The sequence below is a fragment of the Maylandia zebra genome, linkage group LG9, assembly GCF_041146795.1.
Source record: "Maylandia zebra isolate NMK-2024a linkage group LG9, Mzebra_GT3a, whole genome shotgun sequence".
Taxonomy (NCBI): Eukaryota; Metazoa; Chordata; class Actinopteri; order Cichliformes; family Cichlidae; genus Maylandia; species Maylandia zebra.
In genome coordinates, this window is record NC_135175.1 from 20,989,933 (window position 1) to 21,004,371 (window position 14,439).

The 14,439-nt window shown below is 43.3% G+C and overlaps 1 protein-coding gene across 1 annotated transcript; it reads right to left on the reverse strand.

The window, feature by feature from the left end:
- Positions 1-123: 123 nt before the first annotated feature.
- wasf3b (WASP family member 3b) lies at positions 124-13,578 on the reverse strand. Its single transcript, XM_004546692.3, has 9 exons — positions 13,449-13,578; positions 8,478-8,636; positions 5,706-5,840; positions 5,384-5,537; positions 4,634-4,751; positions 4,177-4,358; positions 3,816-4,091; positions 2,624-2,937; positions 124-2,454 (listed from the first exon to the last, which is right to left on the reverse strand). Exons 2-9 carry the CDS (start codon positions 8,608-8,610, stop codon positions 2,297-2,299), a joined length of 1,470 nt encoding a protein of 489 aa, XP_004546749.1. The 5' UTR covers positions 8,611-8,636; positions 13,449-13,578; the 3' UTR covers positions 124-2,296.
- Between the last annotated feature and the right edge of the window lie 861 nt (positions 13,579-14,439).

Genomic DNA, 14,439 nt, shown 5'->3' on the forward strand with positions numbered 1-14,439 from the left:
CTCCCTTTTCGCACTCTTCTGTTTCCCTGGCAACTCCCTTCTTAGCTGTACTGTTCCCATGGAAACTGAAGGGCCAGGTATTTGTCGTTCCTATGACAACAGGGAAGAGACACAGAAACCCAGTAATTTTTGTTCATTCATCATTTTATTTTTCTCTGGGTCAAAGGTTACACAGCTGACACTAGCATATACATGCCCCCGCCCTCCCCAATCCCGATATCCCTCCCTCACAGCAGTGAGCGACAGCAGGCGGCTCAATAGCCTATCATACTCTTCATCAGTAAGTCTCTCATCCATTCTTCCATCCCCAAAGTATTTCAGATGCTCGTTCTGGTCATCTGTTCTGCAGCCAGCTCCTCCATAAATTCCAGTTATTGTCTACACATCAAAGTCTCGCTTGGTGATCTACATCATAAGTGTTTCAGTAAAAATAGTTTTTAAAAAAAAGGTACATTGGTTAGCTCAAGAGGAAAGTTTCTAATAATTCTAACACTCTCAAGCTTTAACTATACATAAAATAACAACCTGTTCTCATTCCCAGGACGTTAAACACTCCTTTTTTTTTTTTTTTCTTGACCATCCCAGCTTTGCCATAATGGACGTTAAACACTCCTGTTTGTCTGAGCCGCTGGGCCTCACAGGCACGCACAAAGTGGCATGTGTGTTGCGACGGAGGATCTATCTCATGGTGCTAATAAAAGACCACTTGGCAGCACATTTAAACACACGGCGTAATCAGCATTTTTCAAAATGCAGGATTCATGTTGAGAAGGCCTGTATCTCGACATAATCGAGTGCTTTTTAGCACCTCAATTGAAACGTGAAAGAATCACAGAACACAAAGCCACCCATCCATCTCCCTAATGAGGGTTTTAGAGACGACTGTTATAGGTGTGACCAGAGCTTAAAGCATAATTTATGGTCCTGCAAATGCGTCTGTCTGCATATGTGTTTCTGTTTGAACACCGTACTAAAAAACGTGCTCCTGTCCAATCCTCCGAAATCCCAAACTGCACGCTGCTGGACGCACGCGTAGGTCAAATGCTAATGACAAGGTTTGACGAGTGGGCTGGAATAGGGAGGTGAGTGACAGCGGAGTTCATTGGGAACAAGAAAAGCATGAAATTAACATTAAAGATCAAAACTTCAAGAGCACAAAACATACGCTGGAGCTCATTGTTTTTGACTATTGGTTCCTCTTTAGCTCTTTGTCTGTTAGAAGTTATATGTATGTGTGTGACCCACAGACCGGTTGTACCGCATATTTCTGTACACTGCCTCCATCTGACAACAAACACTCTCCGCAGGCAGACGGGCAGTCCGGACTGCTTTCGCGCTGCCCCCGCTCAAGTATAAAACGCCTAAGCCTCCATTACACTCGTCTGCAGATACGGACACGACAGCAGGGTAAACATTCCTGTTATATTTCTTTGACATCTGCCGCCTAAGGCACAGACTTCAGCCCACGTGGTAATGACCCACATGCTTTTTCACACCTTGTCTAAAGTAACTTGCATGATTAAAAGTAGGTTAAATACCCTCAGCACCACCTCCACGGTGACAACCCCAACAGAGGTTAACAGCTGGGAGTCTCCATCGATCTTCTTTTAAAAGTGACAACTGACATCACTCAGACGCTAGCGGACTTGCAGAAAGTACAGCGCACATTTTAGTTAGGAGTGCGTGGGTGCCATGTACCGTGGCTGAGGCCTTACACCAGCGTCTTTTATCTATCTGTCTATCTTTTTGTCATCTATTCTATTAAGATTTAATAAATGCAAAAATGCTGCAAAATAGAGGACGGGTATCTCTTGGCCTGTGATATTGCCACAGATAGGATGCCAAAGGCCAATTTGTGTGCAACTGTGTGACACGGTGATATATGACAGGATGCTTGTATTTGACGCCCAGGGATGAGAATGTGTTGAAAATAAGCACCTTCACAGGGTTTCTATAGTGTAATAACAGGTAGAGAAACATCCACTGGGGTGTATTCACAATGCTTGTAATGTAGTCATCAGTTCTCAGTGTTAGTGTTTCACAGGGTGGTCAGCATTACATTATATTACTTGTCTCTTTACAGTGTTTATGCATCCCAAATACAACCCCAGATTTTCAGTCTTGGACCATTCAGCTTATATCAACCCACAGCATGTGACTGTGTGTAGGTGTAATGTGTGTGTTTCCAGCAACTAAGCCTGTGACGACCTGTGAACGTGGAAAAGTGGGCGTTTTTCAGGTGTGCGTGAGAGCAATCGACTGCGTGTCTTTTGGTGTGGTTGTTTACGGCTTCGTGTTAATCTGACCAATCATTCTCCTCCAACTCGGAGTCATCCTCCGAGTCGGAGTATTCCACAGCGATGCGTCGCGACAGGATGGTGGCCACGTCATTTCCAACCGGCTCTCTCTTTGCCTGCTGCTCCTGCTGCTCCTGTACTTTCTTCAGCTGTATGCCTGCAGAAAAATATGAAGTGTTTTTTTAACTACACAATTATTACACAAGTTATAAGACAACGTGAAAACTCATAAAAGGCATCGTTAAAAATAAATACATTAAAATAAATGTAAACATGTCCAAAGAGGACAAATTTACATCAAAAGGACACACAGGCACAGTTCTTACCCATACGTATCGCAGCCAGCAGATCGCTGCGGGCGTCGTTGACCGCTGTGGTCTCAGCGGATGCGGCGGAGGACATCTTGTGCGTTGTGGAGTGGGAGGCACCAGCTGGAAGTGGAGGAGGTGGAGGACCAGGAGGAGGTGGAGCAGCCTGGGCTCCAGATACAGGTGGTGGAGGCGGAGCATAGCCGACAGCACCAGCCATTGGTCCGGGAGGCATCGGACCTCCAGGAGGTGAGGCAAAGGCCGTCTGAGCAGAAGGGATGACAGGAGCAGGAGGAGGGGGAGGAGGACCAGTGTTGGCATAGCCGTCCATACTGCGAGGAAGAACAAGAGAGTGAATAGAGTTAACAATAATTTTGTTTTCTGACACTTCTGTGACTTTTTCTTACATTTCCCTCCTTAAAAGTAAAGATGAGCATGATAATGTTGATGTAAATCAAATGTATTCAGCTCCGTATCAGTTCATATCTTCTGGTGGGAAGCCCACAGTTTGAAGACCAAAAAATACTAACTCACTAGGTGGCAGCATTAGCTCAAACTTTACAAGAGTAGACTCAAGTAAGAGATTTGTGCTGGCTTTTTTTAAGTATTTGATACAGCCTAAAATATAAAAAGAAATTATAAGAAGAAAGTTTTACTTTATAAAATAAAATAGGGTCAAAGTCTTCTGAAGCAGCAAAATCACTTTCACTGGCGACCTGTGCAGGAACCTGAACCTGCCTAATGACTGCTGGGATAGCTTCCAGCTCCTCTGGGACCCGAAGCTAAATAAGGAGCTGAGTTGTGCTGGGATTTGATATTTATGTCTCATGTTTCTGATTTGTTTTCTCATATTTAAAGACTGCACCTGCCCATGGGCCCTGAATGTTTTTGTTTGTTCAAAGTCTAAGTGTATCAGCATGTTTAAATTTACATTTTTTTAAATGTAAAATAATGCAAAAGCATTAGCATTGGGCAGAAATGTGAAGAAAATACTGAACTATTAGTGATACAGTGGATAATTAAATACAGCTTATGGCAAAATAAACTGTCTGGCCTACTGTATAGCGTCAGTAGTGATTGGGATGAGGTTCCTGCATATGCACTGTGCATAAAGTTTAAACATATGTATGCAGAATATTTTGTGAAGCTTTTTTGCTTTGCTTATTGCTGGAAAAAGCGAGAGAACTAATAAGCAGACGAATCCATTTACCTGTAGTCCACTGGTGGGAGAGACATAGAGCCACCGTTCATAACCTCAGTGGGTGGAGGAGGCAGTGGAACGTGGTGGTGGTGAGAGCGGCCCAGTGTGCCACCCTGATAGGCCATCATGGTCCTGCCTCTGTTGTCGTGTTCCCCTCCTCCGCGTGGTGCGTGTCCGGCAGTCATCTGGGCAACTAGGGCGCTGGGTGGAGGGCCGGAGTAGGTGTGGGCGTGACCAGCATGGTTCATACTGTTGGGGTAGTGGTGCTGATCCAGCCCGTGTCCCCTGATGAGGAAAATATAAATGCAGCCTCATGCGTAAGAATAAAATGTGATGAAAACTAAGAGCACACTGGTGTTTGCTCATCTACCTGTTCTCTGGTGACATCGAGCCCTCAGAGGAAGCGCCTCTGTCCCGGTGTATGGTGTGTCGATGGTCTGGCCGCAGCTCCTTATCCAAAGCCATCATATTCCACTCCTGCCGACGGTTCCTCGCTTTGCGGACCTTCTTGACCTCCCTCTGTAGTGTCCCATCCACACAGCGCCTCTGCTCCTGGAAGAAAGTAAGCCAATAGGTTTTAGGTGATATTAGGTTAAAATAAGCAGCACTCTTTATTAAGAGTTGTTTAAGATATGAAAAATGTACATTTCTCTATCCATCAGAATCAGTTGGACTAAAAATACAATTTTATGTTGTATGTTTGGTTATCTGCCCAAGAGCACCTCAAAATGTAAAATTGCAAGCACCTGTGTTTGACACCCAAATAAATGCTTAATATTAGACCTGTCCTTGCACACTGTATAATATCCTCTAAGTCAATATGGTACCTTCTGCTTCCTTTTCTCTTTCCTCTTGTCCTCCGTGTCCTGCAGCATCTTTTCTTTCCACAGGTCAAAGAAGTAGGAGGGGTCTGTGTAGAACTTAAGTGCCTCCTTGTGGTCATCCCTACAGAGACGAACCCCGAGAAAGTTATGACGATAAACAACCGCCTCCTTATGCAAAGCCACGTTAAGTAGAATCAGTAAGTGTATTGATCCTTAAGATACAAAGAGATGATGGACACAGTGACAGCATCATTTGCTGGAAATGAGACACGCAAATACAACAGATTCTGAGGCTAATGGAAGAAAAGGAGTGAAACTACTAATAGAGCTCCAGCTTTTTTATCACAAAGAGAACATAACAGGAAACGACAGGATAAGGCAGAGCGATGCCGAGAGAATGGAAAAAAGTGAGCAAAGTGTGTCATGTAGTCAGGATTAGGAGTTGGGATTCCCACTGGAGCAAGACATGCTAAATATGTAATGCACACAAGTACTAAAAAGCACACTGCATAAAGGCAGTGACCAAACATGGTATGAAATAGTACCAATTCTGGTTTTTCACTCTTCATGTAGAAGCAAGAAAAAGCCAATGAAAACCTCCTGAAAATGTTTTAAGATTTAAGCCCTTTTTAAAACCACTGAATTAAAATCTTCGTTGGACTGACACTAACCAAAGTAAGAAAAATAAGAGTCATTTATTATCGCTTAAGCCCATCAAGCTGTTTGGGTGTGTTGTGCCTCAGCAACACCAACCTGTAAGGTGTTAGTATGTTGAGAGGTGGAGGCTTGTCGCTCAGGTTGTACATCTCTTTGACCGGAGTGGGAACGCTGCTCTTGGACACCACCTGCTGGTCCTGAGTGGTGGAGCTCTTGAAGGCCTTCCTCATGTTGATATCTTGCAAGGAAACTAAGAACACAAAAAGAGGAAAAGAGGACAAATGATTCATCATTGGAAGGACAAAAATAGTTTACAAAAGCCATTCAGTACGCAGAACATGAGATCAGCAGGACTTCACCAATGAACGATAGCTTAGTGTGCATCCCCCCCACACCAGACTTCAACCCTGTGACTCACCTTCCTCCACAGTGGAGTCCAGCTGTGTGACCTTGACAGCCAGCCGATCAATGCGATCCTGGAGAGAATTGGCACGCAGGTAGAAGGTGTTGGCCTCATTAAACAGCTCGCCAAATATGTCCTCCGCATGTTTGCCTGGGAAAAAAAAACAGAAGGAGAAAGAGAAATATGAGAGAGAGACTTTTAATCGTTACCTGGAGCCAAGAGAAACCCCTCAGAGACCAAAGTCCAATCAATACACCGGTAATGTGACACAACGTGAAACAGGAGTCTGCAGGAAATGGTGTCTCATACAACTCCATATAGCAACAATCCTCATGAATAATTGACTGTTAGCTGAAAACACACAATCCAAACCATAATATGAATTCGTCTGTGTGGATACAGACGCTACAGTGACTAAAGCAGCTAACCAGGATAGTAAATAACACATTCTCTCCTGCCTCAACAACTGCTGTTACGTAATAAATAAGCCTCATTGTCAATGTTTTAAGTAAAAGTTGAGTACTGATAATGCTCCATCTAAATATAAAGCAGTTTGCTTGTCGTCACCCATTTGATTTTAACAGGTCACTGCTGCAGATGAATATCCAGGCTCTCGCTGTACACATAACCCTCCTCTTTATTTCCATGCAGCACACTCCCTGGCTCAAAAATGGGGCAAACAAGGAAGTTCCAAAAACTGCAGTACCTTAAATGACCAACTCAGGCTGACTCAAAAATCCCCATGGACTCCCATGACTCTTAAAAAAACTTTTGGTCTCTATAGCAAATTTGCAGCATTTGTTTTTTGGATCAAGTTTGATTTTTCAGATTTTCACATATGTATAAACAAAACTGACCGATCAGACCAATCCGGTGTGCTCATAGCTAAAACCACACCAAGGTACTGGATGTACAATGATATGACCAGCAAAATGAATAGTAGGATAATACGGTTTTGGCACCAACATGCAGCTAGACGTCGCTTGAGGTTAATCAGCACTCTGAAATTATTTCTCCGCCTTCTTAGATGTGGTCCCAACTCTGCCAACAAGAACTCAAACTGTGCCAGCGACATCCTGAAATATGTACAAAAGCGGCAGTGATACAGCTTCATCTCCTGGATCAAACCATAAAAGTGCCCCTACTGAGCCTTCTCCTGAGAAGTGGATGAACTCAAAATCTTAATATCTTCCTTTTCTTGTTTAGAAACATCAGGAACTGCTCATCATCTCTTAATGCCGACTTTAATTTTTTGACAGTGTGTTTTTGAGGATGGATTTTGAGCAAAAATGACCAACCATCAGCTTTTCAGCTATGAGCACCACCTTCCATCAAGGATGTGCAGAGGAACAGGCCCAGAAAACAGAGGTCATTTCTCGGGTTCCCTGCTTTGTTTTCACTCCCTGACTTTATTCAGGGAGTTTATTCTAGTTCACTTAGCAACAATAATAAAAAAGCCTGCATCACCTATAATTGATCAATTTCTGAGTTTCTTTTAAAGGCACTTGTTCTGGTTGTGTTGTTCAACTTGAGCCCCACCCATGAGTTTCCAGGGTCGCTCTCAAGGTCTTACCCCAGAGCAGATACTTCCTCCTGCCACATATATGGCCCTGAAGAAGTCTGACAGGGGAGGTTCTCACCGTGGGAATGCACATAAAGGTACGGGACACACCCACAAACCGCCTGATGGAAAACTGCCTAATCTTAGCACAGAACTAATGGCTGCAAAAGGCCCTTCACTACAAGACTGTGGATCTGGGCAGTAGTGAAACAGAAACATATTACAGCACAAAACAAAACAGAGCACCTCCGGTACAATTCCAATAAAAATATTTAAACATAAACACTTTGTAACATACAATGTGTGGTATGACAAACACATATTGAGGGCTATTTCTGTCCTTCCCGCTGACAGGATGGGCTGTAAGAAAAACATTGAAAGGAAGGAAGAATCGCAGATCTGGCATGTAGAGCCCCGGTCAACTCTGACCCCTTCAGGGGATTCCTATGGACACTTATACACATGTGCTCACAAACACACACGCAGTGTCTGCAGATATCCCCCCACCAGGCCTGTTAGAGCATTTATATTTAACCCGCACAGCTGCTGTTGAAATACCCACTCCCTGTGCAGGAACTTGACACAATAAGAGACAGAGAATGGATTTGAGGTCAAAGAGATGAGGTGTTAACGTCAGAAAGGACAGTTTAAATTTATGCTGCTGAGTTTCAAAACAAACCTTAAACACAATTGCCATGAAAGCAGAAGGCAACTGTGGATAACAGGGGCAAATGGGAAAATAGCTGCCCTTTGTGCTGTTATAATGTAATGCAATAGAAAGCCAGCATATAATCGATATGAAACACTTCTATACACACACACACACACACACTTACAGTCACATGTCCACAGCTATAGATAAGTTCATTTTTTGCGCGCCTGTCTAAAAGGATTACATTTCGACCCTCCGTGTTCCAATGTGAGGCTGCTGCAAGGCCGCTGTGAGCCCAGTGACCTCAGGCTCTATAACCATGACAACGGCCAAATCAATCACAGCTTCGGGATTAACGATGAAAGGATGTGATCTTGGCCCGTATACAAAGAGGCTACACACAGTGTGTACCATCGTCACGCTGAAATTAACGGGGTTACAGCCTGAGGATGCTTTTCATGTTCCCAAAAAAAATACTTGTATGCTTTTTTCTACTAGACCCTTTTAGCAGCCTTTTGTTTACCAGGACGGGCGTGCTAGTGTTGGTGAATGTGTCTGTGAATGTGTGTCTTACTCAGGCTGCTGAGCTGACGGATGATGGCGGAAAGCGTGTTGTTCATCACACACTCCAGCTCGCTGCCGATGCCCTCGGGGAGCGCCCCTCGGCAGAGGTGGCGCGGCTCGATGTTTCTCTTCACCAGCGGCATGGTGAGGCTTCACGCCGGCACGCAGACTGCAAGAGAAACAGAACGGCTTTAGACACAAACGCAGGTGAAGTGTCCCAAGTGAGGACATCAAATAAAATGCTGATCACTTTATTGATTACTACTTTGGTCTAAAAATATCAGAAGTTAGAATAGAGCCATAAGCCTGCAACGAACCTTAAATTCAGGGTATAATTTTTACGCATGCGTGGCAGTAAGAGATTGTATTTTGTTGTAAACTGTCCCTGTTTTTCCTATTCTTGCTCTAAAAACGCAGCATTTTGAGATCAAAAACAAACAAAGTGTGGGTGGGCTGTTGACCAGAGAGCGATGACCAAGAGTGTGCCAAAGCCAGGAGACTTCTGTCGACCAGCACGGAGATTAAAGCATTAGGGATAGGAAGATACGACCTGCCAGCTAATCCCAGCGCCAGCTTGTCACCGGCCCAGCTGGAAATCTGACACAACCAGAGATTCGTGGATGTGGTCAAGACCAAAAACAACAAATCCTAACACAAAACCTGCAGCAAACAAACACACCCGCATATCTTTCTCCAGATACACTGCTTTCTCATTTTGCTTACACCCACCGCTACTCTGAACTTTAATTGAACCCTGATTGCCTCTGATCAGACACTCCGAGCCCTCTGTAGTTCAAAAGAGGAGAAATCCCAGAGCAGCCATCTTATCGTTGTCTCCTCCTGCTTCCTGTTTTTGAGGTCTGAGCCTGGCTCCTGTTTCCTGGTCCTCCTCCCTGTGTCACATCTCTCCATCCTGTCCAAACACTTGGCTAGAACAATGTAGCTATGGGAAGAAGCTTCAAGGAGGACAAACAGGGGAGACGGATGGAAACGTGCACAAACACTTGTTTCCAATGAAATATTTTTGTTTCAGATTTGCAAAAAAAAAAAAAAAGGAAACAAATTATTAATTTTGATTCCAGAGTTTTTACTTTGCAGATATGCCAAAAAAAGCAGGTTGAAAAGACACAGGAGGCCAGTCAGAAGACTAATAATAGCAAAAGATAAAGGGAACCCCACTAAAATTTAATAAAGACAGCATACTGGAAAGTAGATTTTCAAAAACTCATTAAACCATTAAAACTATAAAACATAGACATCCTATTCTTTGTCAATACTTATGTCACTGCTTTGCTTGCACTCCTCATACCTTTAATACAATAAATTGCCAAAAATACGAGCAGGAGTGCTATCAGTGTCCCAGCAGGAGACTACTGTAATTGCAGATTGTGTAATTACAGCTGTTCACAAAGACAAGGACCACTTGTGTTCATCAAGGCCAATTCCCATCAGCAGACCGCTCATTTGCCCCTGTTTTTTTAGCCAGCGACCCCCTGCAAACCCCTGACAGCCTCGCGCCAACAAGAGAAAACAAAAGGGTAAAATTACACCATCATGTGTTCCCACAAAAGGACCCTGAATAGTCAGCAAGGGCTGGTTTGGCACAGAAAGGCCCAGCTTAGGTTTAGCTTTGTGCATAAACATTTTGGAAAAGCGGCGCTGTCTGCTGCTTAAAAATGAGGTGATGCAAATTAGAAGATTGCATGTTTTTGCTTTTACTGTCTGACCGGCATGACAATCACACTGATGAAGCGAAATAATGAGGGACCGGGAGGGAGGAGGGTGGAGGGGATGAGGCCTTGTGCTGCTTGTGGGAAATGGGGGGGGGGGGGCAGAAGCAAAAGCATGAGAGAGACATGAGAGAGACACCGAGCGGGACAAGAGTGTGACCGAAAAGATCGAGTGAATGGGACTAAGTGTAAAAGAGAGAGATGTGACACAGCAGAGGCAGACAAAAAGTGTGTGTGTGTGTTTATGTGTTTGTGTTTTTGAGGGAGAAAGAGTGTATCGAGTAGGGGGAGGGGAAGGAACAGGGACCTCGGGGAAGCTGTTGAAAGGTTCCCGGGACAATAGAGCTCCGTTCACAGGGCAACAGCACTAGCTCTCCCATGCATCCTCCCCCTTCCACCTCCTCCTCCTCTTCAACGTTCTTTAAGGGCCCCTGTGCTCATGTGATGAAAGAGTAGCAAGCGAGCGCTCCTCCTTCATCTTCCTCTCACTCAGGGAGGAAGATAGGAGTGAGAAATGGAGAGTAAAGCCTGCTCACAGCTGCAGAGAAGAACACATCTCACTCCCACATCCAGTGTCTGCATCTTCTTAAATTATTACAAAACCCCATGCACAGTAAGTCAGTCACACAAATGGGTACAAACGCACCAGGTAGGCTCTCAAATGTCCCATTAGCTGCATGTAAACAGTCCCATCAGCTGTAAAAATGCCTCTGATCCCTTGATCCGGCACACTTTCCTCCTGCGACATACCCACAACTGTACACACAGAGCTTCCAGAGGACTTTACTACAGACGTGCGAACTCCATTAAGAGCTGAAAGGGAGAGTCATTACCAATTTATGAACCGAGTAGCTTCTTGTGTTGGAGGCTGTTCTGAATAATGCAACTTGGATTACGTCAGGTCACACTGCCCTAAATATGAATAAATATATGTATAAAAATATATATATATTCCTGTTTTAGTATTTCTCAGAGGCACTCATCGTGAAACATTGGTGGTGCCGTGCCTTGGATACAGTGAATCCTACTGGGTGAATAAAAGGCCAGAACATAAGGCTTTCTTTCATTTTTCATTCATTTACTGTTTAATATAATCTGATGACATCACACAGAGTTGTCTAAATTAATTTTGACATGTTACTGAAATATTAAAAGTTTTCCCAGCATATGAAACATGCTGGCACCCATCAAAGAAAAACCATCAGTACTGTGATTAAAAAATATATTTTGAAGTAGAGCTGGGCGATATATCGAGTTTTTAAAACATATCGATATATTTTTATACGAGATATAAGATGTGACAATATCCTTTATATCGATATAGTCTATGTTACGTTATAATTATAGTTGTGGAGCCGCAAGTTTGCCTCTCTTTCGTCCACTTTTGTCTCTATGCAACGTTACTCCGCCTCGCCTTCACTGAAGACAACTCCCCCTCCTCCCCCATCGCTTCACATGCAGGCAGCGACAAGACGGACACGGCAAATCTCCGTTAACGAGTTACTGCGCATCGCCCCATGCGTGGGGCTGGACGGCGTCAACGTGCTAACGAGCTAAACATGCTAACGAGCTAACAGCGCTAACCCTAAAATCCTTTCATTCTCTCAAAAGTTGATAGCGCGCCTTATGTATGAATTCTGGTTGTGCTTGATGGCCGCGAACTGATTTTATGTGGTACACGGCGCTCAGCAATCTGTCAAAAATGTTTGAGTACGACTTTGGTAAGCTACGGAGCTGCACCGCTTGATAGATTGTCGGCGCATTACGGCTACCGAGGAGCTTCGCGGAGTGATACGTACTGTGCATCAACATAATATTACCGTATTGTGTGTGGATAAGGACCATAAATGGCACCTGTAAGAGACGTGGTTATGAAGCGGATTTCAAACTCCAGGCTATCAGTCACACAGTAAAACTTGGGAACAGAGCAGCTGTGAAATCTGTCTGTCTTTGTTATTACGCTCAGCGTCTTTTAGTTTACATTTTGACTGCACAATTGTGAGCTCTTTGTTTAGCACAAAAACAACCTTGTTTTCTTTTATTTATGGAGCATTATTATTTAATGAATGCTCATAATTTAATTTTGAGTAATTTTTCATGTACATCTGTGCTGTATGTTAATAAAAGTGCCTGTGTGACATCTGGGACACAGCTTTGACTAAGAACTCTCTTTTTGTTCTTACTTTATTGCTTAAAAAAAAAATCGAGATATATATCTTATATCGCCATCCAGCTAAAAAATATCGAGATATGAATTTTGGGTCATATCGCCCAGCCCTATTTTGAAGCAGTATTATTTTATTTAAAGTGGGATTTCATTTACTCACATATGAAATACATTTCTCCTGTAATTAAATGACCAGACATAACAGGAAAACACAGATCAAAGAGGCTAACTTATTTGTCAATTAAACAATTTAGATTTTATCAGGAATATACGGAAATCTGTGAGGACTACTTCATTATGCGAGATTTAATGGCTTTTAGAGGCTGTGGGTTAGCACTTTATATTAACTAAGCATTTCTCACTTTGATTTCAGAGTGTTTTATAGATCGGGTCACAGAAAACCAAACTGTCATCATGTCATTCATTATTTCATCTCTAACACTTTATTTGGATTACAGATTGAAATAATCACGTGGATGTCACGCTGGACTGGATTAAATGCGCTATTTTGATGATTTATGGATTAAAATCCACCCACACAAACACACACACACACACACACACACACACACACACACACACTCCTTTTCTCCACAGACGGATAAGCGCACATTCACACACGCTCACACGCGCGCAGGCGTAAACTGATGGCAACCGCGATCAATCAGTGTTCCGCACCATCGCTTCCCGTTACCGATGGGCTGACCCACATCTGTTCATCTACCTCCGTCCCTGTGAGTTTTTGCACCGGTTCTAATATGAAATTTAAATAGCTGTTTTTTTGTCCAGGCGCCTAATACACTGAACAAAACGCCGGTGTACCGCCAGCATCAGTCATATGCTTAAAAAAACATTAAAGTTACCCTGTAATTGTTTTATAATATTCAGTGTTTGAGGCTTTAAGTCCGTTTATTATCCTCAAATCGGGGTCCGCTCCAACTGACCACTTAGCTAGCTCATGTCCAGTGGTCGACTTCTTAGTTTGGACTAATGAGACAAAAATAAGCAGAAATACCCGCACAGATTTCACCATTATGATAAAGGGTGTTATTATTCGCTGTAAAAAGTATCATAAGGCCCTCACCAGCACTTGAAATATTAGAAGAAATCAGCCCGTCCGCATGTCCCGTTAGATACTCCTATTAGCTCTGCCATCCTGTGTCCCCCAGCCCGTCTGCCCACTCCGGGGAAAATCCTTTGAGGACGGGGGCACGCCCACGGACCATATTCACCAATCAGATGTCCAAGAATAAGATTTAGCGTTTGATAGACGTTAAAGCCAACCAATGGCTTCTTTGATATATAATGAGTGACAGGGAGACTCCCCGCTAGATAGCCGTGTTGAGCTGGAAGAGGGCGGGGCTAAGGTTGGGCGTTGCTAAACAGCTTAACGAGCATTTTTTCCTCCCTTTCACCTCTCCGGGTCTGATACTTGTCAAAATTAGAGGTGCTGTAATTTATCTTCGACTCTCTCGGTGATGTGTAGACATGTAAATAACCTAAAATAACACCTAAAAACTAAAAAACTTTTTAAAAAATGTATTTAAAAAAACAACAACGAGATAAAGCATCCTTTTCGGGGTTAGTGAGATTCTCAGATTGATGCTGAGGATGGAGAGTATTGTATAACAGAACAAAATAGCTAGGCCAGCATCCTGCAGGAAGCGGTTCAGTGAGGACTGGCTATACTTAGATCAGTGGTTCAGTCTCTCAGGTATGTTTGTGGAGAAAAACAGCCATCAAAGCAAAAGAAAAACAAGGATGCAGAGAACTGTCTCTTTTCTGTAGACAGGATTTGGTAAACTAAAAAGGGGAGTTTCAGTATATAAACTGCACTTCTATTCCTGGATAAAGCCTAAATTTATTAAGCAGCTGCTACTTTGTAATAAACACATAATTTAGACAAATATGTGACCAAATATGGGAATTTATGCTAGTTCATATGGACCTCTGAGGCAAAAGAACTCTTATTTAATTTGAATGTTTAGTAACTGTGTGAGGCTATCATATCAACATGGACCACACAAGAATTAAGATAGTTCTAAAGGTAAAAGTGAGTCCAACTCAGACAGACC

Excerpts from the sequence above, each read along its gene's own strand:
- wasf3b (XM_004546692.3), bottom strand. The coding sequence starts at position 8,610 with ATGCCGCTGGTGAAGAGAAACATCGAGCCGCGCCACCTCTGCCGAGGG. Across the intron at positions 5,538-5,705 it reads GGACTCCACTGTGGAGGAAG|TTTCCTTGCAAGATATCAAC; the intron begins GTGAGTCACAGG and ends TTGTGTTCTTAG. Across the intron at positions 2,455-2,623 it reads GCTGGCTGCGATACGTATGG|GCATACAGCTGAAGAAAGTA; the intron begins GTAAGAACTGTG and ends ATTTTTCTGCAG.